At 45.5% G+C, this 26,200-nt stretch overlaps 1 protein-coding gene across 1 annotated transcript in view; it reads left to right on the top strand.

Moving 5' to 3' along the window:
• Window positions 1-26,200, top strand: part of LOC138638297 (mediator of RNA polymerase II transcription subunit 12-like protein) — a 268,574-nt gene that overhangs the window by 53,961 nt on the left and 188,413 nt on the right. The window contains exons 6-7 of the mRNA XM_069727500.1: window positions 560-729; window positions 5,926-6,036. Coding sequence (XP_069583601.1) covers window positions 560-729; window positions 5,926-6,036 — 281 coding nt within the window. The remainder of the gene's footprint in view (window positions 1-559; window positions 730-5,925; window positions 6,037-26,200) is intronic.

Raw genomic sequence — 26,200 nt, 5'->3', positions numbered from 1 at the left:
AGCAGCTATTAATCATTTACAGTTTCCTCTGTTACAGAATTGTAATGTATTTGTAAAAATCGGATGCTATTCTGTAACTCCATATGGCATCCAAAAGACTTTAATGTGCGAGTCTCATCCGATTTATGGCAGAAGTCAGAGCATGCTGTGATTTTTTTTTCCGCACTCGATTCGGTCATTGAAAAAAATTGTACTGCCGTATTCAATAACACTGGACTGAGTGTGATCCATGTTTTCCCTCTCCCCTGGTCTAGCGCTGTATCTCCTCTGCTGCCCCACTGATTCTGTACATGCTGCAGTGGTGATGTTGTGTCTACAGCGCTGCAGCTAATCACTGAGCTTGGCGGCTCTGCCAATATAGCTCAGAAATAGGCTGCTGCGTGGAAGGAAAATTGTATCTTGTGCTAACTACTAATGAACCTTATTGCTCTGTCAAACATATTTTTTTACCACTTAGAAATAGAATCTAGAGCAAGTAATTGGCTCCAAAATGGTACAGACACCCTGTATAACCACATGTCAGATGGTCTTACACTTTTCATTTAATGCCTTTTTGCAGAATGGACCCAAATATTAACAAAATATCTCCGAGATCAATTGGTGAAGATCGCTGATTTTTATCATGCAAACTCCAGCCAATGCAACTATGCCTTGGCGGTAACACAAGACATGGAACAGGCCGTAAAGCAGTGGGATTATACTGAGAAATTGGCATTTTACATGTTTCAGGTTGGTGTAACGAAAATGAAATTGCCATCATTTTTACTGTCTACAAAAGTAATCATCACTAACAAGTTTAGTCAAAGGCCTTGATTCAACCGGGATTTTATACGCCAATCCTAATGCAGAGTGCACTACATCCAACTTCTGTGTGATGCCCCAAAAGATGTACCCAAGTCTGTACATTTCTGTTGTAATTTATGCCTCTTTTTAGGAAAATTTACAGCCATGTCCCCACCTCCCTCATTTTAAAAAAAATAAAAATTGCCACGAATTTTTGGATCAATTCAAGCAATTGCACATCAGAATTTAAGGTGAAAGCTGTTTGAAGAGTCAGAGCCATCGTGCCTGCTGTATCAAAGCTTTTGAGACAGAATTCTAATGTGAGCTTGAAAAGTCTCAAAATTTAGGCACAACTAATTTTGTGACTTTTGTTTTTTTTCACGCCGGTTTCACCCAGCTCCGTCAAGATGGAGGAGTTGAGGGGTCTGAGGCATGGTGTCCGCCGCTCATTAAATTAAAGCACTCCCATCAAAAATGTTATCCTCTTACTATATTGCAGTCATCATGTTAAATAGTACTTTGAACGTACAATTGCTCATTTTGCCTTTCTACCCAGCTAATTCTTTAATGATGAATGGTAGTGTATGCTACCGACTTGAGGCGAGGTGTACACAGAGGTGTACAGTATACCCCTTGTAAAATGCTCCTCATGAATCAGGAGCGTCTGACTCTAGTATCTGAAAATGAATTTGTGTTTTGGACCACCCTTTTAAAGTTGATTGGTCTACATGACTACACTGCTATGACAAATATCAAAAGTATTGGGAGTAAGACTTTTGGCCTGAGATATGTTTTTTTGCAGTTGTAGGCCCAACTGAAGCCAAAGAATCAGTTGACCTATCTGTTTTTTGTATTTTTCATTTCCCTGTGAAATCAGAGTCTACGGTTTTAGACATCACTGGATCTTATCAATTCAATGCTGTCAATCAGGACAAGACACTAGCCAAAATATGCATATAGGAGGGCATAATAGAGCACCAAGGCATATGTCATGCCTATGGTGCACTGAAGCACCCTTATTTGCTTATTACATAAAAGTAAAATATTAAGTTAAGCAAATATTAAGTTAAGCATTATATGCCTGGTATGATTTTATAGGGTCTCCATCCCCTTCATAAATGTTTATGCAGTTTAATTGACACTTTGGTGCTGACAGACTCCCGTTAAATATCATTATTTTCAACAGAACAATTCTATTTTATTTGCACAGAATCATCATGTTAATAATCATTTTGTGCACATGAAGATGTAATCACAGCCTATCTACTATAGACAGGCTATTAACTGATGATAGTGGAATGCCCGCCAGGGCAGTGGGGATACTTGGTACCGGGTCCAGTCACACTTAAAGGGGATGTCACGGAGGCTGCGACCCGGTCCGTGGCTCTGGGCGCCCAATTAAAGGGGAAATGTCTTTTAAGGGGTTTGGAATAAAGTTTGTGTTCGTGACGCCACCTGTGGTTCTCGGTCATAGGGGACCAACGCTGCTTAAAGGGGTCCTCTTGGGTGATGTTACTGCAGCATAGATGGTAACGCTTCCCACAGATGAAGCGGGGTCCCCAGGGCTCCCGGTGTGCTGGGCAAGGATGGTGTATGCTGCCAAATAAATGGAGGACACAGAGTTGTCACCTCTTTACCTGGTTTACTGATAGTAGCAGGCCACAGTCCAGGGTACCAGGAACAGGTAATGATATGATCTGGCCGGCCTAGAGGCAAAGATAGATCCCTTTCCCAGGTGAGGTTCGTAAACCTTCCTACTCGCGCTCTTATGCGAGCTCCTTGCTGCCTGTGTTTTCCATACAAAGTCCTCTCTCTCCTGTGCTGAGACAGTTACCTGTATTGTGGGCATTGTGAGCCTTTTTATAGGGTCTCTATCCCGACCCGGGCTTCTAGTGTACTGCTGCACCTTCAGGTGTGGGTGTGGGCAAATTACATAAAGTCCTATCTCCATCGGTTCCACCGTGCAACCTGAAGTACAACACAGCCTTGGGCTCCCGGTGCCCTATTCCTGCGCTTCGGCCCTGAGGGTGCCCGGTCACAGTTCCCCTCTAAGCCCCTTTCCTTCTCCTGTTGCTTCTGTCCTCTGATGCTCACCATCAGAGGCTCCAGCGAACACCAAGGAAGCTACTTAGTTACACCCCTTCCAGGGTAGTCTGGTCAGTGGTCCAGTGGGTCCACACCCCCGGACGCCTGCGCCAACCAGTCTGGGCACGAGCATTACAATCTGTTGTCTGCAATACTCCTCTTTGTCTATGATTTTTACGTTATTGGCTGCTGCTTGGGCCTCTATTGGGAATACCATCAGATCTGTTTTAGGGTGCCTCCAGCGTATGGCTTCTTTTGGCCTGCATGCCTTTAGGGGCGAGGGTTCAGGTACCATTGGGTCAGTTAAATCATTCCCCAGGTCTATCATGCGGTCCCAGGTTACTGTAACGGTGACTACCTGGCCAGGCGTTAAGGTTGGCTGGGGTTCTATGGGTCCTACCAGGGTTTCCTCAGCTACCGGGGCAGTTTGCGTACCTGTCTCGCTGGTGCCGATGTACTTTTCCGCCGCCGCTGGGGTCAGGACTGCTTGTTGCAGGGCCTGTTGCTGCGGCGTTGTCATCTCCAGCAGCATCTTGCTTTCCGGCTCCGGTGGTCTTAAAGGTGCAGGCTCCGGGTCTTTCATCGGCACCGTATCCTGCAGTAGCACCGCACCCTCTGGCTCCACTGGGTCTGTGAGTGCTGGTGGTGAGGTCTGAGGCTGTGCGGTCGTCATCCTCTGGATCAGGGACTCCTTCCATGCGGTCAACGCTGTCTTCTGGGTCCGCAGGAGTTGTCGGGCCAGCTCCTCCATCTCTGCGCCGAGGAGCTCCATATCCAAGGTATTCATCAGGTCCAGTGTTTCTTGTTGTTGCTCTGGCACATCCTCTCTGGTGTCGGCAGGTCCCGGTGGCTCTCCAATGCTGCCATCGCTTCTCCCGGGTAGCGTGCGCCCATGCTGCTGCCACGCTTTCCCATGTCTACCTCCTTCTCTTCACTTCGTGGGCGGTTTCTTCCCCACCATCCATCTCCAGGGGCAGATCCGTCTTCCTAACGGACATATTTTGGTGGCATTAAGTCTCTGTAGGGGGTGGACCCATGGCAACACATCCTCCTCGTTCTCTATCCACCTTGTGGTGCAATAATGGTGGCCATTAAACAATTTCACACAGTCCATTACAGTCCATGGTGCGCAGGACCCATTTCATTGGTCCGGTCGCACTTAAAGGGGGTGTCACGGTGGATGCAACCCTGTCCGTGGGCGCCCAATTAAAGGGGAAAGGTCTTTAAAGGGGTTTGGAATAAAGTTTGTGTTTTTGACGCCACCTGTGGTTCTCGGTCAGTGGGGACCAACACTGCTTAAAGGGGTCCTCTGGGGTGATGCTAATGCAGCATAGATGGTGATGCTTCCCATAGATGAAGCGGGGTCCCCAGGACTCCCGCTGTGCTGGGCAATGATGGTGTATGCCGACAAATAAATGGAGGACACAAAGTTGTCACATCTTTACCTGGTTTACTGATGTTAGCAGGCCACAGTCCAGGGTACCAGGAACAGGTGATGATATGGTCCAGCCGGCCTGGAGGCAAAGATAGTTCTCTCCCAAGTGAGGTCCGTAAACCTTCCTACTCATGCTCGTATGCGAGGTCCTTGCTGCCTGTGTCTTTTGTACAAAGTTTTCTCTCTCCTGTCCTGGGACAGTTACCTGTATGATGGGCAGTGTGAGCCTTTTTATAGGGTCTCTACCACGACCCGGGCTCCTAGTGTACTGCTGCACCTTCAGGTGTGGGTGCAGGCAAATTACATAAAGTCCTATGCCCTCCGGTTCTGCCGTGCGACCTGGAGTACAACACAGCCTCGGGCTCCCGGTGCATAGTTCCTGTGCTTTGGCTCTGAGCGTGCCCGGTAACAGTTCCCCTCTGAGCCCCTTTCAAAACAACTGACATGTCCCAGCTTTGCGGTGGGCTCACCTCCAGAACCCACTTCAAAGCAGGGGATACTGCCATCGGCGTAATTGTACGTCCGATGGCAGTAAGTGGTTAAATTATTTTAAATAATTTACTTCATTAAAAACAAATGATATTTAATAAAAAATTAAAACATTAATACTTTACATTTTTTTCAAATGTTGACTTTTTTTTAATGGCACTACCCTTTAACACTCAGTCTACAATAAAAGCCCCTCTGGCACCCAGTCTACAGTAAAAGCCCTCCTGTATCTTTGGTTCTGTGAGTGCTTACTTCCGCCCAGCGCCAATGTCTTAGTCTTTGACACTCTCCAGTAACATTTGAAGCATGATGAGGAAGCTGACCCATAAGTAACCTGGCCCACACGTACTGTGCTTACCTGTGCACATTTTTCAGATTGGTTACTTTACAAATCAGCAATTCAATCCTCAAGATCCCAGCTGAGTCAAGGTTTGTTGATCCCTTGCTAATGTCCCTGGCCCTATATACCCCACCAACCTTTAGGCTATGTGCACACGCTGCGGAAAGGTGTGCTGATTTTTCCGCACTGATTTTGGTAAATTCGGAGAAAAACCGCACTGCGGATTTACTGCGGAACTACGGCAAATTTAACGCGTTTTTTCCACGTTTTTTGTGCGTATTCCACCTGTGGTTTGGTTTTCCACCTGCGGATTCCTATTGAGGAGCAGGTGTAAACCGCTGCAGATTCCGCACAAAGAATTGACATACTATCAATGTACACTGCATTTCCGCGTGTTTTTTCCGCAGCATGTGCACTGCGGATTATGTTTCCGTAGGTTTACATGGTACTGTAAACTCATGGAAAACAGCGGCAGATCTGCAGCGTCAAATCTGCTGCGGATCCGAACAAAATCCGCAGCGTGTGCAAATACCCTTAACGCCTAAATACAAACCAGAAATATACAGGGCAACTAATCGGGACCAAACCACTTGTAAGACCATGACTAATGAAGGTTTGTTGATCCCAATCCTCTTGTGAGTAGATCTTGCAGTTTCAGCATGGAGACGAAGTGTCTATAATAATAACTTTGCATTTGCAATAAATTATTACAAAAGATTACCACAAGGGGGCACTGCACAACTGGAAATGAACTTCACTGTTGCTGTTAGTTTTTTCCTGCTTTTTTTTACAGGAAGGTTTGCTGGAAAGGCATGAATACTTAACATGGATGCTGGAAGTGTTGGAAAAAGCCAACCCACTGGATGACGAGCTTCTGAAAATCTTATTACCCCTTGTTCTTCAGGTATGTACAACATTCCTAAGTAACCTTTATTTTTATCTGCTATTTGGTTTTAGGCTATGTGCACACGTTCAGGATTTCTCGCAGAAAATTCCTGAGAAAAACCGGACATTTTCTGCAAGAAATCCGCAAGAAATCTGCATGCGGTTTTGCCGCGTTTTTTTTCGGACATTTCCCAATGCATTTTGTAGTGGGAAATCCCCCAAAAATCCGCAAAATTAATGAACATGCTGCGGATTTTACCGTAATGCGTTTTTTTCGCGGAAAAAAACGCATCATGTGCACAAAACATGCGGAATTCATTCTAAATGATGGGATGCTTATTGTATGCTTTTTTTTGCGGTTTTATAGCGTTTTTATCGGGAAAAACCATGAAAAAAACGCGAAAAAAACGCAACGTGTGCACACAGCCTTACAGTGAAAACAAATCTTATTATAAGTTGCCAAGAAATGTAGTAATCCAAGCACCTCCAATAAACATAATCACAATGTAATATTACTGTATAGGCCAACAACAAATCTAACAATGTTTTAAAATAGAATTAGGAAGCCAAATTTAACTGTCCGACCAATCAGTATACATCAGTATTTTGACAGCAGTATGGTGCCATCGCTTTGGCTTTACACTTATTCCTGTTGTTGACCTTTGATTTGTAATCAATGTCTGTACTTTGTTTCGAAGAACATTAGAAAAGATGACAATTCTGGAAGAAATACAAAATATGCAAAAGTCTATCATTTTTATGTCTCTTCTAATAGACCCAACAGTTCAACAGCAAGATAGATGGATTGCGCGTATATCACAATGAGCATAATGGGTTTGAACTTGAAATATATGCATCAATAATATAATTGGACTGGTGCGCGGCATTGACAAGCTTGTAATTCTTTGCTGAGTGTTCATGTGTTTTCTATGGAGAGAGTTTAGTGAGTTGGTGTCACGCTCTTCTGGCCGTGGCTTATATGCTCTGACAGTGAAAGGATTGGGAGTTTGAGGTTCCCACACACACAATAGTTGGTTGTTAAATTCTGACAAATTGGCAAGTTTGGCCAACATAATCTAATGTGTGTCAAGTCTTTTGGTCCCTCTCTAGTCGGGATAAAGACACCTGGGCCCCACACTTGTTAGATAACTGTTGGCTGAATATTCACTTGGCTGACCGCTATCTCCCCTGACTCCCTCCATGCCTCTGCTGGGCTTGGTCAAGTGGAGCGCCCCCAGTAGGGCAGCGGGGTACTCGGAGTGGGGCCCTTCGGTTCTCAAGGGGGATGCCATGGTGGCTGACCCAGTCCTTGGCCCTAGGGGCGTCCGTTCTAAAATGGGGGAAAGGTCTTTAAAGGGATAATGTTCGTGACGCCACCTGTGGTATTCGGTCAGGGTGACCGACGCTGCTTAGGGGTCCGCTGGTGTGATGTTATGGCAGCAAGTTGGTATACCTTCCCACAGGTGAGGTATGTCCCCAGGCTTCCCAGAGTGTAGATGGTGGATGGTGTGAGGCGCAGTGAAGAACAAGGACACAAGGTTGCAGTCTCTTTACCTTTTTACTGAAGGCTTCAGCATCCACAGTCCAGAGCACCAGATCACAGGGCAGGCAGAGTCCGGCCGGTCTGAAGGCAAATCCAGAGTCCTCTTATCCAGGTGGAAATCAGTAGCCTTCCTCTAGCACCTAGGTGTTGTAGTACCTCCCTGCTGTGCGTCTTGGTAAGGTCCTCACAAATGTTGTGGATGTTCTAGATGTTATGTCTCTTTCACTCTCTGTCCCCCTGATGGTAAGGATAGGACAAACCCGTATGACTGATGGCCTGAGGCTTTTTAAAGGGACACTATCACGCCCCGGCCCCCACAGTTGCCACCGTGCCTCCTGGGTATAAGGTCGGGCAACTAATAAGGAACTAGCTGTCCTGCCGGTCTCTGGAGCCAGGCTTGGAGACGATGATTCCCTCGGTGTTCCGGCTACCGGCTTCTGTGCCTCAGAAAGGAGGCAGCCTTTTACAGGGCTCTCCTTTTGCTTTGACTTTGTTTCTCACTCTCAGCAACGCAATTCCTTTCAATGTCTCTTTCCTTGGATGCTGCCGCATTGGTAAGCAGGCGCAGCTCCGTATCCTTCTGTCTAGGCCTCTGACAGGATCCCACCCCTGTCAGGGACCCACTACCTGAGTGGAGCTCAGATAGCAGCTTACTGAGTGTAGCCCAGCCAGCGTCCGCCAGACTGGTGCTGCCTGGGTAAAACCCAGCTCGCTTCTTCCTAACTTCCTGTCCAACCCACCAGTTTTACCTGATTATGAGGAGTGCCCTAATAGATAGGAGCATGGCTCCCCCTGGCAGACTGGAGTGTGAAGTGTGTTGTGTGATTTGTGATACCTGGTAAAGTGATCTCCTTTATTGCCTTCAGACATAACATCACTCCCCCTGGTGGAAGAATGACATTACTGCAACGACCAGGACCCTGGGGCACTGCACAGGCATTTTGGTGTTCTCTATTTGAGAATAGCTGCCATTCTCCCCTGGCAGAGGATTACTTTGAGGGAGAAGAAAAGGATCAGCTGTTGGTATTCCCCAAGTGCTGATCATTTTCTTTCCCGGCATCATCTATCAGGGGATAGACCGGACATTCCCATATACAGTTGTGGCCAAAAGTATTGACACCCCTGCAATTCTGTCAGATAATACTCAGTTTCTTCCTGAAAATGATTGCAAACACAAATTCTTTGTTATTATTATCTTCATTTAATTTGTCTTAAATGAAAAAACACAAAAAGAATTGTCCTAAAGCCAAATTGGATATAATTCCACACCAAACATAAAAAAGGGGTGGACAAAAGTATTGGCACTGTTCGAAAAATCATGTGATGCTTCTCTAATTTGTGTAATTAACAGCACCTGTAACTTACCTGTGGCACCTAACAGGCGTTGGCAATAACTAAATCACACTTGCAGCCAGTTGACATGGATTAAAGTTGACTCAACCTCTGTCCTGTGTCCTTGTGTGTACCACATTGAGCATGGAGAAAAGAAAGAAGACCAAAGAACTGTGAGGAATTGAGAAAGCAAATTGTGATGAAGCATTAGCAATCTCAAGGCTACAAGTCCATCTGCAAAGACCTGAATATTCCTTTGTCTACCGTGCGCAGTGTCATCAAGAAGTTTAAAGCCCATGGCACTGTGGCTAACCTCCCTAGATGTGGACGGAAAAGAAAAATTGACAAGAGATTTCAACGCAAGATTGTGCGGATGTTGGATAAAGAACCTCGACTAACATCCAAACAAGTTCAAGCTGCCCTGCAGTCTGAGGGTATAACAGTGTCATCCCGTGCTATCCGTCGGCGTCTGAATGAAAAGGGACTGTATGGTAGGAGACCCAGGAAGACCCCACTTCTTACCCCGAGACATAAAAAAGAAGCCAGGCTGGAGTTTGCCAAAACTTACCTGAAAAAGCCTAAAACGTTTTGGAAGAATGTTCTCTGGTCAGATGAGACAAAAGTAGAGCTTTTTGGGCAAAGGCATCAACATAGAGTTTACAGGAGAAAAAAAGAGGCATTGAAAGAAAAGAACATGGTCCCTACTGTCAAACATGGCGGAGGTTCCCTGATGTTTTGGGGTTGCTTTGCTACCTCTGGCACTGGACTGCTTGACCGTGTGCATGGCATTATGAAGTCTGAAGACTACCAACAAATTTTGCAGCATAATGTAGGGCCCAGTGTGAGAAAGCTGTGCCTCCCTCAGAGGTCATGGGTCTTCCAGCAGGACAATGACCCAAAACACACTTCAAAAAGCACTAGAAAATGGTTTGAGAGAAAGCACTGGAGACTTCTAAGGTGGCCAGCAATTAGTCCAGACCTGAATCCCATAGAACACCTGTGGAGAGATCTAAAAATGGCAGTTTGGAGAAGGCACCCTTCAAATATCAGGGACCTGGAGCAGTTTGCCAAAGAAGAATGGTCTAAAATTCCAGCAGAGCATTGTAAGAATCTCATTGATGGTTACCGGAAGCGGTTGGTCGCAGTTATTTTGGCTAAAGGTTGTGCAACCAAGTATTAGGCTGAGGGTGCCATTACTTTTGTCTGGCCCATTTTTGGAGTTTTGTGTGAAATGATCAATGTTTTGCTTTTTGCTTCATTCTCTTTTGTGCTTTTTCTTTTAAGACAGATTAAATGAAGATAATAATACCAAAGAATTTGTGATTGCAATCATTTTCAGGAAGAAACTGAGTCTGACAGAATTGCAGGGGTGTCAATACTTTTGGCCACAACTGTACATTAGCCTATCACCGGGTTTGGCCAACTTTTGTCTAATATGTTTGGGGCAATTTAATCTATTTTAACCAAGAAAGACTTTCAGTTCATTGGTTAAATTACCTGTTCCATTAAGACGCTTCTGTACTTACTTTGAGCGATTCCATCACACCGCCAAAAGAATTCACTAATAGTAATGTCCATGAACGTCATCTCACTTCAACCATTATTTATTCAAAAGTCAGGGAAAAGCAGCAGCAACATTTTTGCGCGTTTCAATTCTTTATGATGGGAAACAGTATTTGGTTTTGTAAATTTTAATGATTGCTGATATATAAAAACAGATGCCATATAAATGCCAAACAGATTGCATTACAGATGTGACAATCCAGTTGAAAAATCAACATTTTTTTCTGAATGGAACTTCAACATTTTTTGACATGCTCATGTGAACTCACTGAGACTCAGCATGTCCATTTTGCGAATCAGATTTAGGCATTAAAGCCTAAGGTGATTCATGAGAAAAAATAACTGGGATGACAACAGAGAAAATTAACATTCCATTTCTCTGGTATCCTAACACTAGTATCAATGTGTGAATGTAGGCTTGAGGGCTTTTACATGGTTCAATTTTCAAGCAAAATATCTTTCTGTCATAGGAAAAGTTGGCACTCATCGTCCCGTGTAGTCCAGCGATTATATGAGCAATTAGAATTCTCTCATTTGTGGTTGACTGCGTCTTTTATGATGACCTACAAGTGCTTCTCACTAAATTAGAATATCATCAAAAAATTAATTTATTTCAGTTCTTCAATACAAAAAGTGAAACTCATATATTATATAGACTCATTACAAACTGAGTGATCTATTTCAAGTGTTTATTTTTGATAATGCTGATGATTATGGCTTACAGCCAATGAAAACCCAAAAGTCATTATCTCAATAGATTAGAATACTTTTTAACACAAGCTTTAAAAATGATTTTAAAATCCAAAATGTTGGCCTACTGAAATGTATGTTCAGTTAATGAACTCAATACTTGGTTGGAGCTCCTTTTGCATCAATTACTGCATCAATACGGCATGGCATGGAGGCGATCAGCCTGTGGCACTGCTGAGGTTCTACGGAAGCCCAGGTTGCTTTGATATCAACCTTCAGGTTGTCTGCATTGTTGGGTCTGCTGTCTCTCATCTTCTTCTTGACAATACTCTATAGATTCTCTATGGGGTTAAGGGTAGGCGAGTTTGCTGGCCAATCAAGCACAGTGATACTGTTGTTTTTAAACCAGGTATTGGTTCTTTTGGCAGTGTGGACAGGTGCCAAGTCCTGCTAAAGAATGAAATTTCCATCTCCAAAAAGCTTGTCGGCAGAGGGAAGCATGAAGTGCTCTACAATTTCCTGGTAGACGGCTATGGTGACTTTGGTCTTGATAAAACACAGTAGACCTACACCAGCAGATGACATGGCTCCCCAAACCATCACTGTTTGTGAAAACTTCACACTAGACCTCAAGCAGCTTGGATTGTGTGCCTCTCCATTCTTCCTTCAGACTTTGGGACCTTGATTTCCAAATTAAATGGAAAATTTACTTTAATCTGAAAACAACAGTTAAATTCCTTTTTTCTTGGCCCAGGTAAGACGCTTCTGGCGTTGTCTATTGGTCATGAGTGGCTTGACACAAGGAATGTGACACTTGTAGCCCATGTCCTAGATAGGTCTGTGTGTGGTGGCCCTTGCAGCAATGACTCCAGCAGCAGTCCATTCCCAGTGAATCTTCCCCAAATTTTTTGAATGGCCTTTTCGTAACAATCCTTTCAAGGCTGTGGTTATCCCGGTTACTTGTGCACCTTTTTCTACCACACTTTTTTCTTCCACTCAACATTCCATTAATATGCTTGGATACAGCACTCTGTGAACAGCCATCTTCTTTAGCAATGACCTTTTGTGTCTTCCCCTCCTTGAGTGTGTCAATGACTGCCTTTCTGACATTCTGGCACCCTTGAAATTGTTCCAGAAAATGCAGTATTTCTCCCAGAAAATTATTGCAATTACACATGTTTATTTCCTCTGTATGTTTTAGAACACAAAGAAGCTGAGAACAAAATTCAAATTGGACATAATTTCACACAAAACCCCAAATATAGGCCTGACAAAATTGTTGGCACCCTCAACTTAATATTAGGTTGCACACCCTTTGAAATACATAACTGTAATCAGTCACTGTTAGGGGTCGAGTTCCCGCCCCGACACGGGGGGAATCTCGGGTCATCTCCACTGCGGTCTCCCATTCTTCTTCTGCCGCAGTGGAGCCTGCTCAGTGGAGACGATGGTCCCAGCGTCTCGCTCAGTCTGACTCTGTACAAAGAGTTACTGCTGCTTTTCCTGCTTCTGCCATTGGAGTCAGTGCTGTGCAGCGGCAAGCAGACGCATCTGAGACTAAGTCCTGCTTTTATCATTCTGAGCATGCCCAGAGTAAGATCTCTCAGTGGATATCGAGGGTCACATGATCAGTTTCTGCACCTAAGGCCATTGGTCCTTTCAGGAAGGTCCTGTAGGTGCTCACGCTCTGTGGCAGCCTCTCATTGGTACTTCTAGGAAGGTCCTGTACGTGCTGCAACTATTTAAGGCTCGCATGGCCGCACGGCCATGCGCTAGTATTGTTCTATGTTATGTGCTTTGCGCCAGTGTGGTCACGTAAGAGTGTGTTCAGGGACCCAGCTGAAATAAGCCCCTAGAATGCTGGCATCTCCGGCGAGGAGATTGTGTTTGTATGTATTCAGGGACCTGGCTGAAATAAGTCCCTAGAATGCTGGCACCTCCGGCGAGGAGTTTTGTGTGCATGCGTGACCACTGACTGCTCTCTGTTTGGGCAGTTAGCCTGTGCCTCTGTGAAGTCTAACAGGGCACAGTGCTTTGCTTTCACGGCTACTCAGTGAATTAACTGAGTTAGTCCATACCGCCATATAGTGCCGACATTTGCTAGCAGCAGGTTCTCCTGCACGATGGACCCCGGGCTGCGAACGCACCAATAACAATAAAAACATCTATATTTACTCGGTGCGTTCCACTAGCCTTAACAGTCACTTTCTACAACCATCAACAAGCTTCTCACATCTCAGCTCAAATTTTGCACCACTCCTCTTTTGAAAATGGCTTCAGGTCTCTCATATTTAAAGAGTACCTTCTCCCAACAACAAAAACTACAACATAGTGATCTTGGGAGTTTTCAAATATCCAGATCTTTGTTGGGAATCTCTCTCAGGCAAAAGTAATGGGTCCAGAAAATTCTGAAAATTCTGGAATTTAGTAGGCAGCAATCATGCTATCCTTGAATTTTAGATTACAAGTGGAAAGGAAGAGCAAGGACTCAGGCTTTATGGTTGGACTTCAGAATGTCAGATTTTAATGGACTCAGAGGGTAGGAAAGTTCTAACGGCAGGATGTTCTAAAGAACAAATCTCCAAGAAGGATGAGAGATTTTGCTAAATGAAATTCTCACTGCACAATCGGTAACAATCCCAAAAAGGAAGAGTTGGAAGAATTTAAAGAAACCAGGGTGGATGAACACAGAACTTAAACACTTTTTAAAAAGGAAAAAAAAAGATGTATATTTAAATGGAAAGGGAGAGACATGTCTAAAGAAGAATATAATGCTGTTTGGAAGTGCAAACGTCAGAAGAGCTAAAGACAGTAATGAAGTGAGGCTTGCAAGGGAGACCAAAATCAATAAAAAATGATTTTTTGGTGTATGTCAAAAGCAAAACAAAAATAAAAGATGCTATAGGATTTTTACATGATGAAAAGGGTAAAGTGGGCAAAAATAATGTTGAGAAGGCTGAACTTTTAAATTCCTATTTTATATTTGTTTTCTCTAACAAAGCAAATGTAACATCAACTGATCTTCATGGTGGAATCAAAGAAATAAAATAATCCACATTATCTATAAACAGATCTGGTGAGGGAAAACTTAGCTAATTTAAATTAATTTAAATCTCTTAGATATTGAAAGAGATAGCAGAGGAAATTGCAGAACCATTAGCCAAAATCTTTGAAAATTACTGGAGAACAGGAGAAGTCCCAGAAGATTGCAAAATGGCAAATGTTATTATCTTCAAAAAAGGAAACAAGATGGAGCCATGAAATTACAATCCAGTGAGCCTTACTTCTATTCCAGGAAAGATTTTTTGAGCAAATTATTAAAGAGCAAGTACGAGTATGCAAGAATACAGTAATTAACTAGAGCCAGCATGGGTTTGCAGCAAACGAGTCATGCCAGACTAATCTAATTTACATGTATGATTGAATCACTGACTGGGTGGATCAGGGAAATGCAGTAGATATAGTATATCTTGACTTCAGCAAAGCATTTGATAAAGTATCTCATACTATCCTTATTGAAAAAATGACCAATTATGGGATTAACAGAGCTACGCTTAGGTGGTTTCAAAACTGGCTCAATGATCATACTAAAAGAGAGGTAATAAATGGCTACACATCCAACTGGAAAAGTGTTTCAAATGGAGTAACACAAGGTTCTGTTATGGCCCCAGTGTTGTTCAACATATTTATAAATGATCTATAAAAGGGAACTGAAGGTAAACTAATAAAATTTGCAGGTGATACAAAGCTAGGAGGGATAGCTAACACTAGAGAAGACAGAGAAAGGATTCTGAAGGACCTAAATAAGCTTGAACAATGGGCAATGACTATTAGAATGGTATTTAACATTGAGAAATGCAAGATTCTACATCTGGTCAAGAAAAACGAAAATTACATTTACAGAATGGGAGTAATAGAACTAAACAACAGCACATGTGAAAAGACTTGGGTATACTAATAGAGCACAGAACAATAGATTTACTATTGTTTACTGCATTGGCTATTGCACAAAATATATGCATTACCCAAATGATTTTTCTGGATGGTGATTTCTATACAGTTACAAAAAGTTCAGGTTCGGGTACAGAACAATACCCGGACCCCATTCACTTGAATGGGGGGCCCGAACATCTAGTGTTTGCCATGCTGTCCTGTGCATGACAGTGCGGCAAACAAAGCTTCTGATCGGCGGTGAAATCATCCCCACCGGTCAGAGAGCCGCGGTTCCTGCGCTTTTAAAAGACATCATCCGATGCCTGCTGCCGCTAATAACTGAGAACAGGAGCGGCTGATGGGTGTATTAATTAGCTGGCTCCTGCGCTGTAAACAAATAATTTAAAAAAAGACGGTGTGGGTTCCCCTGTATTTGTGATAACCAGCCAGGAAAAACTCACATCTGGGGCTGCAACCCTCAGCTGTCAGCTTCAGCAAGGCTGGTTATCAAGAATAGAAGGGTCCTCACATTGTATTTTTTAATTATTTAAATAATTTAAAAAAAATGACATGGGAGGATCCTGCACAGCTGGTTAGTGCTGCCGGCGGGCTCACTGTGCTCCCCGTGGTGACCACCTGTCGCTTCTTGGACTGTGAGTAGACTGACCGGGAGGGCCCAAGCGGCTGGACTCTCTCACCCCTCTGAGTCTGTCAGGCAGCCACTCAACTCCCCACTGCTATAGACACTCACCGGTCTTCTTACTCTGCAGTGGGGCTGCTCCTGAGTGGCTGTGTCATTCTGTGCTCGCACCCGGCTGCTGCAGACTGCCATAAAAAATAAGAGACACACCTTTAGCACAACATCAATTCTGAACATGGATGGAACCTTGACTTGATCTCCTTTCATTCTATAGAAGTGGTGGCACCATCTATAAGACAAGAAGATAGGGACATAACAAACTACAATGAGAAAGTAAACCCATTACAAGTGCAGTAAACAGCCTTTTTCACAGGACCCAAGTCCTTATTCTACTTACAATCCTAATGAAATTAAACAAGTGGTAGACATAACTGAATAATATCTTTTAAAACCTGTCCCAAAATAACAGACTAATGAAAGCTTGCATATTCCCAGAGGTCACTATATTTATAGGAATGCTTTCAAAGAAGGAAATGAGATTGTGTTTTATGTTCATTCCCCAGAATATTTAAATTCCCTGTAGTTTTCATTACACTTACTCCCATATTTGCATGTATTTATATACTTTTAACACTAGGACTACTGGACTCGTGACCCCGACTAGAACTACTGAAGTGCAAGTAGTCAAAATGACTATACCAGCAGTCCTAGTGTTAATTTAAGTTTTTATCTTTTTTTTCATTTTGTACATTGTTCATAAGGTCATGAAAAACATTTGGGAGGCATTTTAACATTATACTATGAATTTGAATTTTTAAATTGCTGATTTCCCCTGTAAATTGAGTTTATATATTAGCCCCAGTGACTGAGTGAATGTAGCGTTTTGATATACACTGCAGAGCTGTGATCAATCAGCTCCTGTCCCCTAATAGGTACCTGGTGATCACAAACTTGGAAATCAATGTATTTATAGAGGTCATAAGAAAGGAGATGGTAATAAAGAGTCATGGAATAAGTGGTACTGCCAGATCTTCACGTGTCCCAGGAACCGTTTTTCAACATGACAATACTAGGTTGTGTGTTGCTTATTAGTGATGAGCGAATATACCTGTTACTCGAGATTTCTCGAGCATGCTCGGGTGTCCTCCGAATATTTTTTAGTGCTCAGAGATTTAGTTTTCCTCACTTCAGCTGAATGATTTCCATCTCTTAGCCAGCTTGATTACATGTGAGGATTCCCTAGCAACCAGGCAACCCCCACATGTACATATGCTGGCTAACAGATGTAAATCATTCAGCTGCAGCAATAAAAACTAAATTTCTGAGCACTAAAAAATACTCGGAGGACACCCAAGCGTGCTCGGGAAATCTCAAGTAATGAGTATATTCGCTCATCACTAGAGTTGAGCGACCTTGACCTTTTTAGAGTCGAGCCGGGTTTTGCGAAACCCGACTATGTCCAAAGTCGGGTCGAGTGAAATCGGCCGATTATGACGTAAAGTCGGGATCGACCGAAACACGAAACCCAATGCAAGTCAATGGGGCAGCATAGTCGGCAGTGAGTGGGGGCCAGGAAAACACCTAGAGTGCCCATTTTAATGTCAAAACCATCCATTCTTCTTAATGAAGCTTGTCAAGCGTAATTTACCTTAAAATAATTGGAAGGCATTTGAAATTGGGGGTCATTTGGCTAAAGTTGTGGGGGGTAGGGCTGGTTCAAGTAATTAGTGGGCCCAGTAAATCTGGACCACGTCACGGCAGTGGAGCAGGGAGAGGTAAGTATTTCAACTTTGCAAGTGCTGTGATCCTGAGCAAGCAGGGGGGGGGCCCACTCGTTGGCATTGGCACTGGCACAGGGCCCCTCAAAGTACAGCGGTGTGTTTGCACGGCGGGGGCGCCTCCCACCGGCAGCAACACTTTTGCGTACTATGAGAGGCCCTGTGCCAGTGACGTCGCCAACTAGTATTCCTCCCCCCACCTGATGAAGGAACCTGCACTTTCATCTGCACCTTCCTCTTTGTCCCCGTGTAAGGTGGTATGGTATGCGGGAAGAGCAACCTGACTTTCAGCAGGGTCACAATGTTGTTGTGTAGCGTGCACGGGGAATGTTGCGTTATGGGTCAATGTACCAGCAGACTCATCTATCACTGGCTGGGCAATGGGCACGATGAAGTGGAAACACAGATATAGGCCCAAAGAAGAAAGTGGGCTAAATGCAGTTCAAAATTGGTAACACAGGAATAACCAGGGGGCATTGCAGTGGAGGACAACTGGAATGAGAGGCTGACACAGAGAGTAGGGCCAAATCAGTAAGTAGTCGAAATGCAGTTCAAAATTGGCAACCGTAGTAAACAGGCGGCACAGCTTTGTTCAGTGGAGGAGAACAGCAAGGAGTGGCAGACACCGATAGTAGGCCCCAACCCAACTAGTAGGCCAAATGCAGTCTAACATTAACAACTACTTAACGAGAGGCTGAAAATGGAATTTCAGGACAGGAAACCAGGAGAACAGCAAGGAGTGGCAGACACCGATAGTAGGCCCCAAACCAACTAGTACGCCAAATGCAGTTGTTCCATTTAACCACAATTTAATGAGAGCCTGAAGATAGAAGCTCAGGAAAGGCAACCTGGGGAACACCTTGGAGTGTAACACACCATCTCTCTCCACCCCATACCCATTTTGTAGGCCTAATGCTGTGTACTTTTCTACAACTACTAAACGAGAGTCGGAAGACCGAAGCAATGGCAAGGAAACCTGGGGAACACCTTGGAGTGTAACACACCATCTCTCTCCACCCCATACCCAATTTGTAGGCCTAATGCAGCCTACTTTCCGACACCTACTAAACGAGAGCATGAAGATCGAAGCTCAGGAAAGGCAACCTGGGGAACACCTTGGAGTGTAACACACCATCTCTCTCCACCCCATACCCATTTTTTAGGCCTAATGCAGTGTACTTTTCTACAACTACTAAACGAGAGTCGGAAGACCGAAGCAATGGCAAGGAAACCTGGGGAACACCTTGGAGTGTAACACACCATCTCTCTCCACCCCATTCCCCATTTTTTAGGCCTAATGCAGCCTACTTTCCGACACCTACTAAACGAGAGCATGAAGATCGAAGCTCAGGAAAGGCAACCTGGGGAACACCTTGGAGTGTAACACACCATCTCTCTCCACCCCATACCCATTTTGTAGGCCTAATGCTGTGTACTTTTCTACAACTACTAAACGAGAGTCGGAAGACCGAAGCAATGGCAAGGAAACCTGGGGAACACCTTGGAGTGTAACACACCATCTCTCTCCACCCCATACCCAATTTGTAGGCCTAATGCAGCCTACTTTCCGACACCTACTAAACGAGAGCATGAAGATCGAAGCTCAGGAAAGGCAACCTGGTGAAAACCTTGGAGTGTAACACAACCTGTCTCTACACCCCATACACAATTAGTAGGCCTAATGCAGCGTAGTTTCCAACAGCTACTAAACGAGAGCCGGAAGATCGAAGCTCAGGAAAGGCAACCTGGGGAACACCTTGGAGTGTAACACAACCTCTCTCTACACCACGGAAGGGCTGATTCTTAGGAAGGAAGGCTGTTGTAAATAAGCATTGCGCGTCCGAGGGTGATTATATTCTTATTCGGTATCTACTCACCCTCGGACGCGCCATGCTTCTTGATTTGTAATTAATGTTTATTTGCAATGTGCTTTTGACTTACTCAATTATTTTTTTAATTATTGATTTTATTAAATTAATAGTTTAACATCTTATTGGAAATAATTTAAAGGAGACGCGACAGGACAACACTCGGTGGATGCCATATCTGTGTTAACAACTCCAAAAAACTTTCAGTTAACTTCTTGCAGGAGAAAGAAATTGTAGCTGTTGGACCTTTGTAGTACAGTTCCAGATATTTGTTGTGTGTTTGTTTTGATTGTTAAAATGTCTGCATTTGAGATCTCAACACGATCTTATTTTTTATAATCAAATTAATTTTTTAAATATTTTATTAGGTTGGTTCAAGGGGTACACGGGCCGCAGTAGACAGGTCAGTGGAGGCCTAGTGGAAGGAGGGACCACAGACAGGCATCGAAGGCCTAAAATAATAACACATGGCTGTAGGCAATTTTAAATTGGTTCCAGGGGTACTTGGGCAGCAGTGCCCTGGTCAGTGTAGTAGTAGTTGAAAGAATGGACCGCAGACAGGCATCGAAGGCCTAAAATAAAAAAATTGGGCTGGCTGTAGGCAATTTTAAATTGGTTCCAGGGGTACACGGGCAGCAGTGGTGTGGTCAGTGGAGGCCTAGTGGAAGGAGTGACCGCAGACAGGCATCGAAGGCCTAAAATAATAACACATGGCTGTAGGCAATTTTAAATTGGTTCCAGGGTTACACGGGCAGCAGTGGTGTGGTCAGTGGAGGCCTAGTGGAAGGAGTGACCGCAGACAGGCATCGAAGGCCTAAAATAATCACACATGGCTGTAGGCAATTTTAAATTGGTTCCAGGGGTACACGGGCAGCAGTGGTGTGGTCAGTGGAGGCCTAGTGGAAGGAGTGACCACAGACAGGCATCGAAGGCCTAAAATATTAACACATGGCTGTAGTCAATTTTAAATTGGTTCCAGGGGTACTTGGGCAGCAGTGCCCTGGTCAGTGTAGTAGTAGTTGAAAGAATGGACCGCAGACAGGCATCGAAGGCCTAAAATAAAAAAATTGGGCTGGCTGTAGGCAATTTTAAATTGGTTCCAGGGGTACACGGGCAGCAGTGGTGTGGTCAGTGGAGGCCTAGTGGAAGGAGTGACCGCAGACAGGCATCGAAGGCCTAAAATAATAACACATGGCTGTAGGCAATTTTAAATTGGTTCCAGGGTTACACGGGCAGCAGTGGTGTGGTCAGTGGAGGCCTAGTGGAAGGAGTGACCGCAGACAGGCATCGAAGGCCTAAAATAATCACACATGGCTGTAGGCAATTTTAAATTGGTTCCAGGGGTACACGGGCAGCAGTGGTGTGGTGAGTGGAGGCCTAGTGGAAGGAGTGACCACAGACAGGCATCGAAGGCCTAAAATATTAACACATGGCTGTAGTCAATTTTAAATTGGTTCCAGGGGTACTTGGGCAGCAGTGCCCTGGTCAGTGTAGTAGTAGTTGAAAGAATGGACCGCAGACAGGCATCGAAGGCCTAAAATAAAAAAATTGGGCTGGCTGTAGGCAATTTTAAATTGGTTCCAGGGGTACACGGGCAGCAGTGGTGTGGTCAGTGGAGGCCTAGTGGAAGGAGTGACCGCAGACAGGCATCGAAGGCCTAAAATAATAAAACATGGCTGTAGGCAATTTTAAATTGGTTCCAGGGGTACACGGGCAGCAGTGGTCTGGTCAGTGGAAGTCTAGTGGAAGGAGTGACCGCAGACAGGCTTCGAAGGCCTAACATAACAAACTTGGGCTGGCTGTAGGCACTTTTAAATTGGTTCCAGGGGTACATGGGCAGCAGTGTATGGTCAGTGGAAGTCTAGTGGAAGGAGTGACCGCAGACAGGCATCGAAGGCCTAAAATAATCACACATGGCTGTAGGCAATTTTAAATTGGTTCCAGGGGTACACGGGCAGCAGTGGTGTGGTCAGTGGAGGCCTAGTGGAAGGAGTGACCACAGACAGGCATCGAAGGCCTAAAATATTAACACATGGCTGTAGTCAATTTTAAATTGGTTCCAGGGGTTCTTGGGCAGCAGTGCCCTGGTCAGTGTAGTAGTAGTTGAAAGAATGGACCGCAGACAGGCATCGAAGGCCTAAAATAAAAAAATTGGGCTGGCTGTAGGCAATTTTAAATTGGTTCCAGGGGTACACGGGCAGCAGTGGTGTGGTCAGTGGAGGCCTAGTGGAAGGAGTGACCGCAGACAGGCATCGAAGGCCTAAAATAATAACACATGGCTGTAGGCAATTTTAAATTGGTTCCAGGGTTACACGGGCAGCAGTGGTGTGGTCAGTGGAGGCCTAGTGGAAGGAGTGACCGCAGACAGGCATCGAAGGCCTAAAATAATCACACATGGCTGTAGGCAATTTTAAATTGGTTCCAGGGGTACACGGGCAGCAGTGGTGTGGTCAGTGGAGGCCTAGTGGAAGGAGTGACCACAGACAGGCATCGAAGGCCTAAAATATTAACACATGGCTGTAGTCAATTTTAAATTGGTTCCAGGGGTACTTGGGCAGCAGTGCCCTGGTCAGTGTAGTAGTAGTTGAAAGAATGGACCGCAGACAGGCATCGAAGGCCTAAAATAAAAAAATTGGGCTGGCTGTAGGCAATTTTAAATTGGTTCCAGGGGTACACGGGCAGCAGTGGTGTGGTCAGTGGAGGCCTAGTGGAAGGAGTGACCGCAGACAGGCATCGAAGGCCTAAAATAATAAAACATGGCTGTAGGCAATTTTAAATTGGTTCCAGGGGTACACGGGCAGCAGTGGTCTGGTCAGTGGAAGTCTAGTGGAAGGAGTGACCGCAGACAGGCTTCGAAGGCCTAACATAACAAACTTGGGCTGGCTGTAGGCACTTTTAAATTGGTTCCAGGGGTACATGGGCAGCAGTGTATGGTCAGTGGAAGTCTAGTGGAAGGAGTGACCGCAGACAGGCTTCCAAGGCCTAACATAACAAACTTGGGCTGGCTGTAGGCACTTTTAAATTGGTTCCAGGGGTACACGGGCAGCAGTGGTCTGGTCAGTGGAAGTCTAGTGGAAGGAGTGACCGCAGACAGGCTTCCAAGGCCTAACATAACAAACTTGGGCTGGCTGTAGGCACTTTTAAATTGGTTCCAGGGGTACACGGGCAGCAGTGGTCTGGTCAGTGGAAGTCTAGTGGAAGGAGTGACCGCAGACAGGCTTTGAAGGCCTAACATAACAAACTTGGGCTGGCTGTAGGCACTTTTAAATTGGTTCCAGGGGTACATGGGCAGCAGTGTATGGTCAGTGGAAGTCTAGTGGAAGGAGTGACCGCAGACAGGCTTCCAAGGCCTAACATAACAAACTTGGGCTGGCTGTAGGCACTTTTAAATTGGTTCCAGGGGTACACGGGCAGCAGTGGTCTGGTCAGTGGAAGTCTAGTGGAAGGAGTGACCGCAGACAGGCTTCCAAGGCCTAACATAACAAACTTGGGCTGGCTGTAGGCACTTTTAAATTGGTTCCAGGGGTACACGGGCAGCAGTGGTCTGGTCAGTGGAAGTCTAGTGGAAGGAGTGACCGCAGACAGGCTTCGAAGGCCTAACATAACAAACTTGGGCTGGCTGTAGGCACTTTTAAATTGGTTCCAGGGGTACATGGGCAGCAGTGGTCTGGTCAGTGGAAGTCTAGTGGAAGGAGTGACCGCAGACAGGCTTCCAAGGCCTAACATAACAAAATTGGGCTGGCTGTAGGCACTTTAAATTGGTTCCAGGGGTACATGGGCAGCAGTGTATGGTCAGTGGAAGTCTAGTGGAAGGAGTGACGGCAGACAGTCTTCGAAGGCCTAACATAACAAAATTGGGCTGACTATAGGCACTTTTAAATTGGTTCCAGGGTAACACGGCCAGCAGTGGCCTGGTCAGTGTAGTAGTTGTAGAAAGAAGGGACCGCAGACAGGCTTCGAAGGCCTAACATAACAAAAATGTCAAAACAATGGTATTGTCAGTGCCAGGCATTGAAGGATGTCAGCGCCTAGACTACACATTGGTGAAGCTGTGAGAGATAATTTTGCTAGTGGTAGAGCACTGTTTGAGCTGGGGGGGGAACTGGCTTGTGGCCGGCGGTACAGGCACAGGGCCCTTCATATTACAACGGTGTGTCTGACGTTGGGTGCGCACCACCACCGCCAGAGACACTTTATTGTACTATGAGGGACCCAGTGGCAGTGCCGTCGACCAAAAGCGGCCACACCCACCTCTTCAGACAAACAGCACTCTCAAGGGTCCAAGCGCAAAGTGGCGATAGCACGGCCCCGTGTGGGGAGTTTGGCCATTTCGTGAGGTGGAAACATGTCGTATGCTGGACAATCAGGTGAAGAAAATTACGAGATTGGAAAAGTCATTCAGAATAGTCCACAGGCAAGACCTTTTCATAGGAAAGCTAGGTGTCAGCCGGGCAGGGTGGGGCAAAAGATTTTGAAATCCAGTTGTGGTTCATTTTAATGAAGGTTAGATCATCTACATTTTGGGTAGCCAGACGAGTCCTTTTTTCTGTTAGTATTGAACCTGCAGCACTGAATACTCTTTCTGATAGGACACTAGCTGCCGGGCAAGCAAGCTCCTGCAATGCATATTCTGCCAATTCTGGCCAGGTGTCTAATTTGGATGCCCAGTAATCAAATGGGAATGACGGTTGAGGGAGAACGTCGATAAGGGATGAAAAATAGTTTGTAACCATACTGGACAAATGTTGTCTCCTGTCACTTTGAATTGATGCTGCAGTACCTGTCCTGTCTGCGGTCATAGAAAAATCACTCCACAACCTGGTCAGAAAACCCCTCTGGCCAACGCCACTTCTGATTTCTGCCCCTCTAACACCTCTGGTCTGCTGGCCCCTGGAGCTCGTGTGAGAACGATCACGGGCGCTGTGTGCAGGGAATGCCAGAAGCAAACGGTCAACAAGAGTTGATTGTTTTGTTGCTAATATTAGTTCCAAGTTCTCATGTGGCATAATATTTTGCAATTTGCCTTTATAGCGAGGATCAAGGAGGCAGGCCAACCAGTAATCGTCATCGTTCATCATTTTTGTAATGCGTGTGTCCCTTTTGAGGATACGCAAGGCATAATCCGCCATGTGGGCCAAAGTTCCCGTTGTCAAATCTGCGGTTGTGCTTGGTTGAGGGGCAGTTGCAGGCAAATCTACGTCACTTGTGTCCCTCAAAAAACCAGAACCCGGCCTTGCCACGCCACCAATTTCCCGTGCCCCCGGGAAAGCTTCCTCATTAAAAATATACTCATCCCCATCATCCTCCTCATCCTCCACCTCCTCTTCGCCCGGTACCTCGTCATGTACACTGCCCTGACCAGACAATCGCTGACTGTCATCAAGGCTTTCCTCTTCCTCTGGTGCAGACGCCTGATCCTTTATGTGCGTCAAACTTTGCATCAGCAGACGCATTAGGGGGATGCTCATGCTTATTATGGCGTTGTCTGCACTAACCAGCCGTGTGCATTCCTCAAAACACTGAAGGACTTGACACATGTCTTGAATCTTCGACCACTGCACACCTGACAACTCCATGTCTGCCATCCTACTGCCTGCCCGTGTATGTGTATCCTCCCACAAAAACATAACAGCCCGCCTCTGTTCGCACAGTCTCTGAAGCATGTGCAGTGTTGAGTTCCACCTTGTTGCAACGTCTATGATTAGGCGATGCTGGGGAAGGTTCAAAGAACGCTGATAGGTCTGCATACGGCTGGAGTGTACAGGCGAACGGCGGATATGTGCGCAAAGTCCACGCACTTTGAGGAGCAGGTCGGATAACCCCGGATAACTTTTCAGGAAGCACTGCACCACCAGGTTTAAGGTGTGAGCCAGGCAAGGAATGTGTTTCAGTTGGGAAAGGGAGATGGCAGCCATGAAATTCCTTCCGTTATCACTCACTACCTTGCCTGCCTCAAGATCTACAGTGCCCAGCCACGACTGCGTTTCTTGCTGCAAGAACTCGGACAGAACTTCCGCGGTGTGTCTATTGTCGCCCAAACACTTCATAGCCAATACAGCCTGCTGACGTATGCCAGTAGCTGCCCCATAATGGGAGACCTGGTGTGCAACAGTGGCAGGTGCGGATGGAGTGTTTGTGCGACTGCGGTCTGTGGACGAGCTCTTGCTTCTGCAGGAGGACGAGGAGGAGGAGGAGGAGGAGGGGGTGCGAACGGCTACAGACAACTGTTTACTAGACCGTGGGCTAGGCAGAACTGTCCCAAACTTGCTGTCCCCTGTGGACCCTGAATCCACCACATTTACCCAGTGTGCCGTGATGGACACGTAACGTCCCTGGCCATGCCTACTGGTCCATGCATCTGTTGTCAGGTGCACCTTTGTGCTCACAGATTGCCTGAGTGCATGGACGATGCGCTCTTTAACATGCTGGTGGAGGGCTGGGATGGCTTTTCTGGAAAAAAAGTGTCGACTGGGTAGCTCGTAGCGTGGTACAGCGTAGTCCATCAGGTCTTTGAAAGCTTCGCTTTCAACTAACCGGTAGGGCATCATCTCTAACGAGATTAGTCTAGCTATGTGGGCGTTCAAACCCTGTGTACGCGGATGCGAGGCTAAGTACTTCCTTTTTCTAACCATAGTCTCATGTAGGGTGAGCTGGACTGGAGAGATGGAGATCGTGGAACTAGCGGGGGTGCCGGTGGACATGGCAGACTGAGAGACGGTGGGAGATGGTATTGTTGCCGCCGGTGCCCTAGATGCAGTGTTTCCTACTACGAAACTGGTGATTCCCTGACCCTGACTGCTTTGGCCTGGCAAAGATACCTGCACAGATACAGCAGG

This window comes from Ranitomeya imitator, chromosome 5, assembly GCF_032444005.1.
Source record: "Ranitomeya imitator isolate aRanImi1 chromosome 5, aRanImi1.pri, whole genome shotgun sequence".
NCBI lineage: Eukaryota > Metazoa > Chordata > Amphibia > Anura > Dendrobatidae > Ranitomeya > Ranitomeya imitator.
Note: the sequence above shows the minus strand (reverse complement) of the source record. Positions and strands in the feature narration are given on the sequence as shown.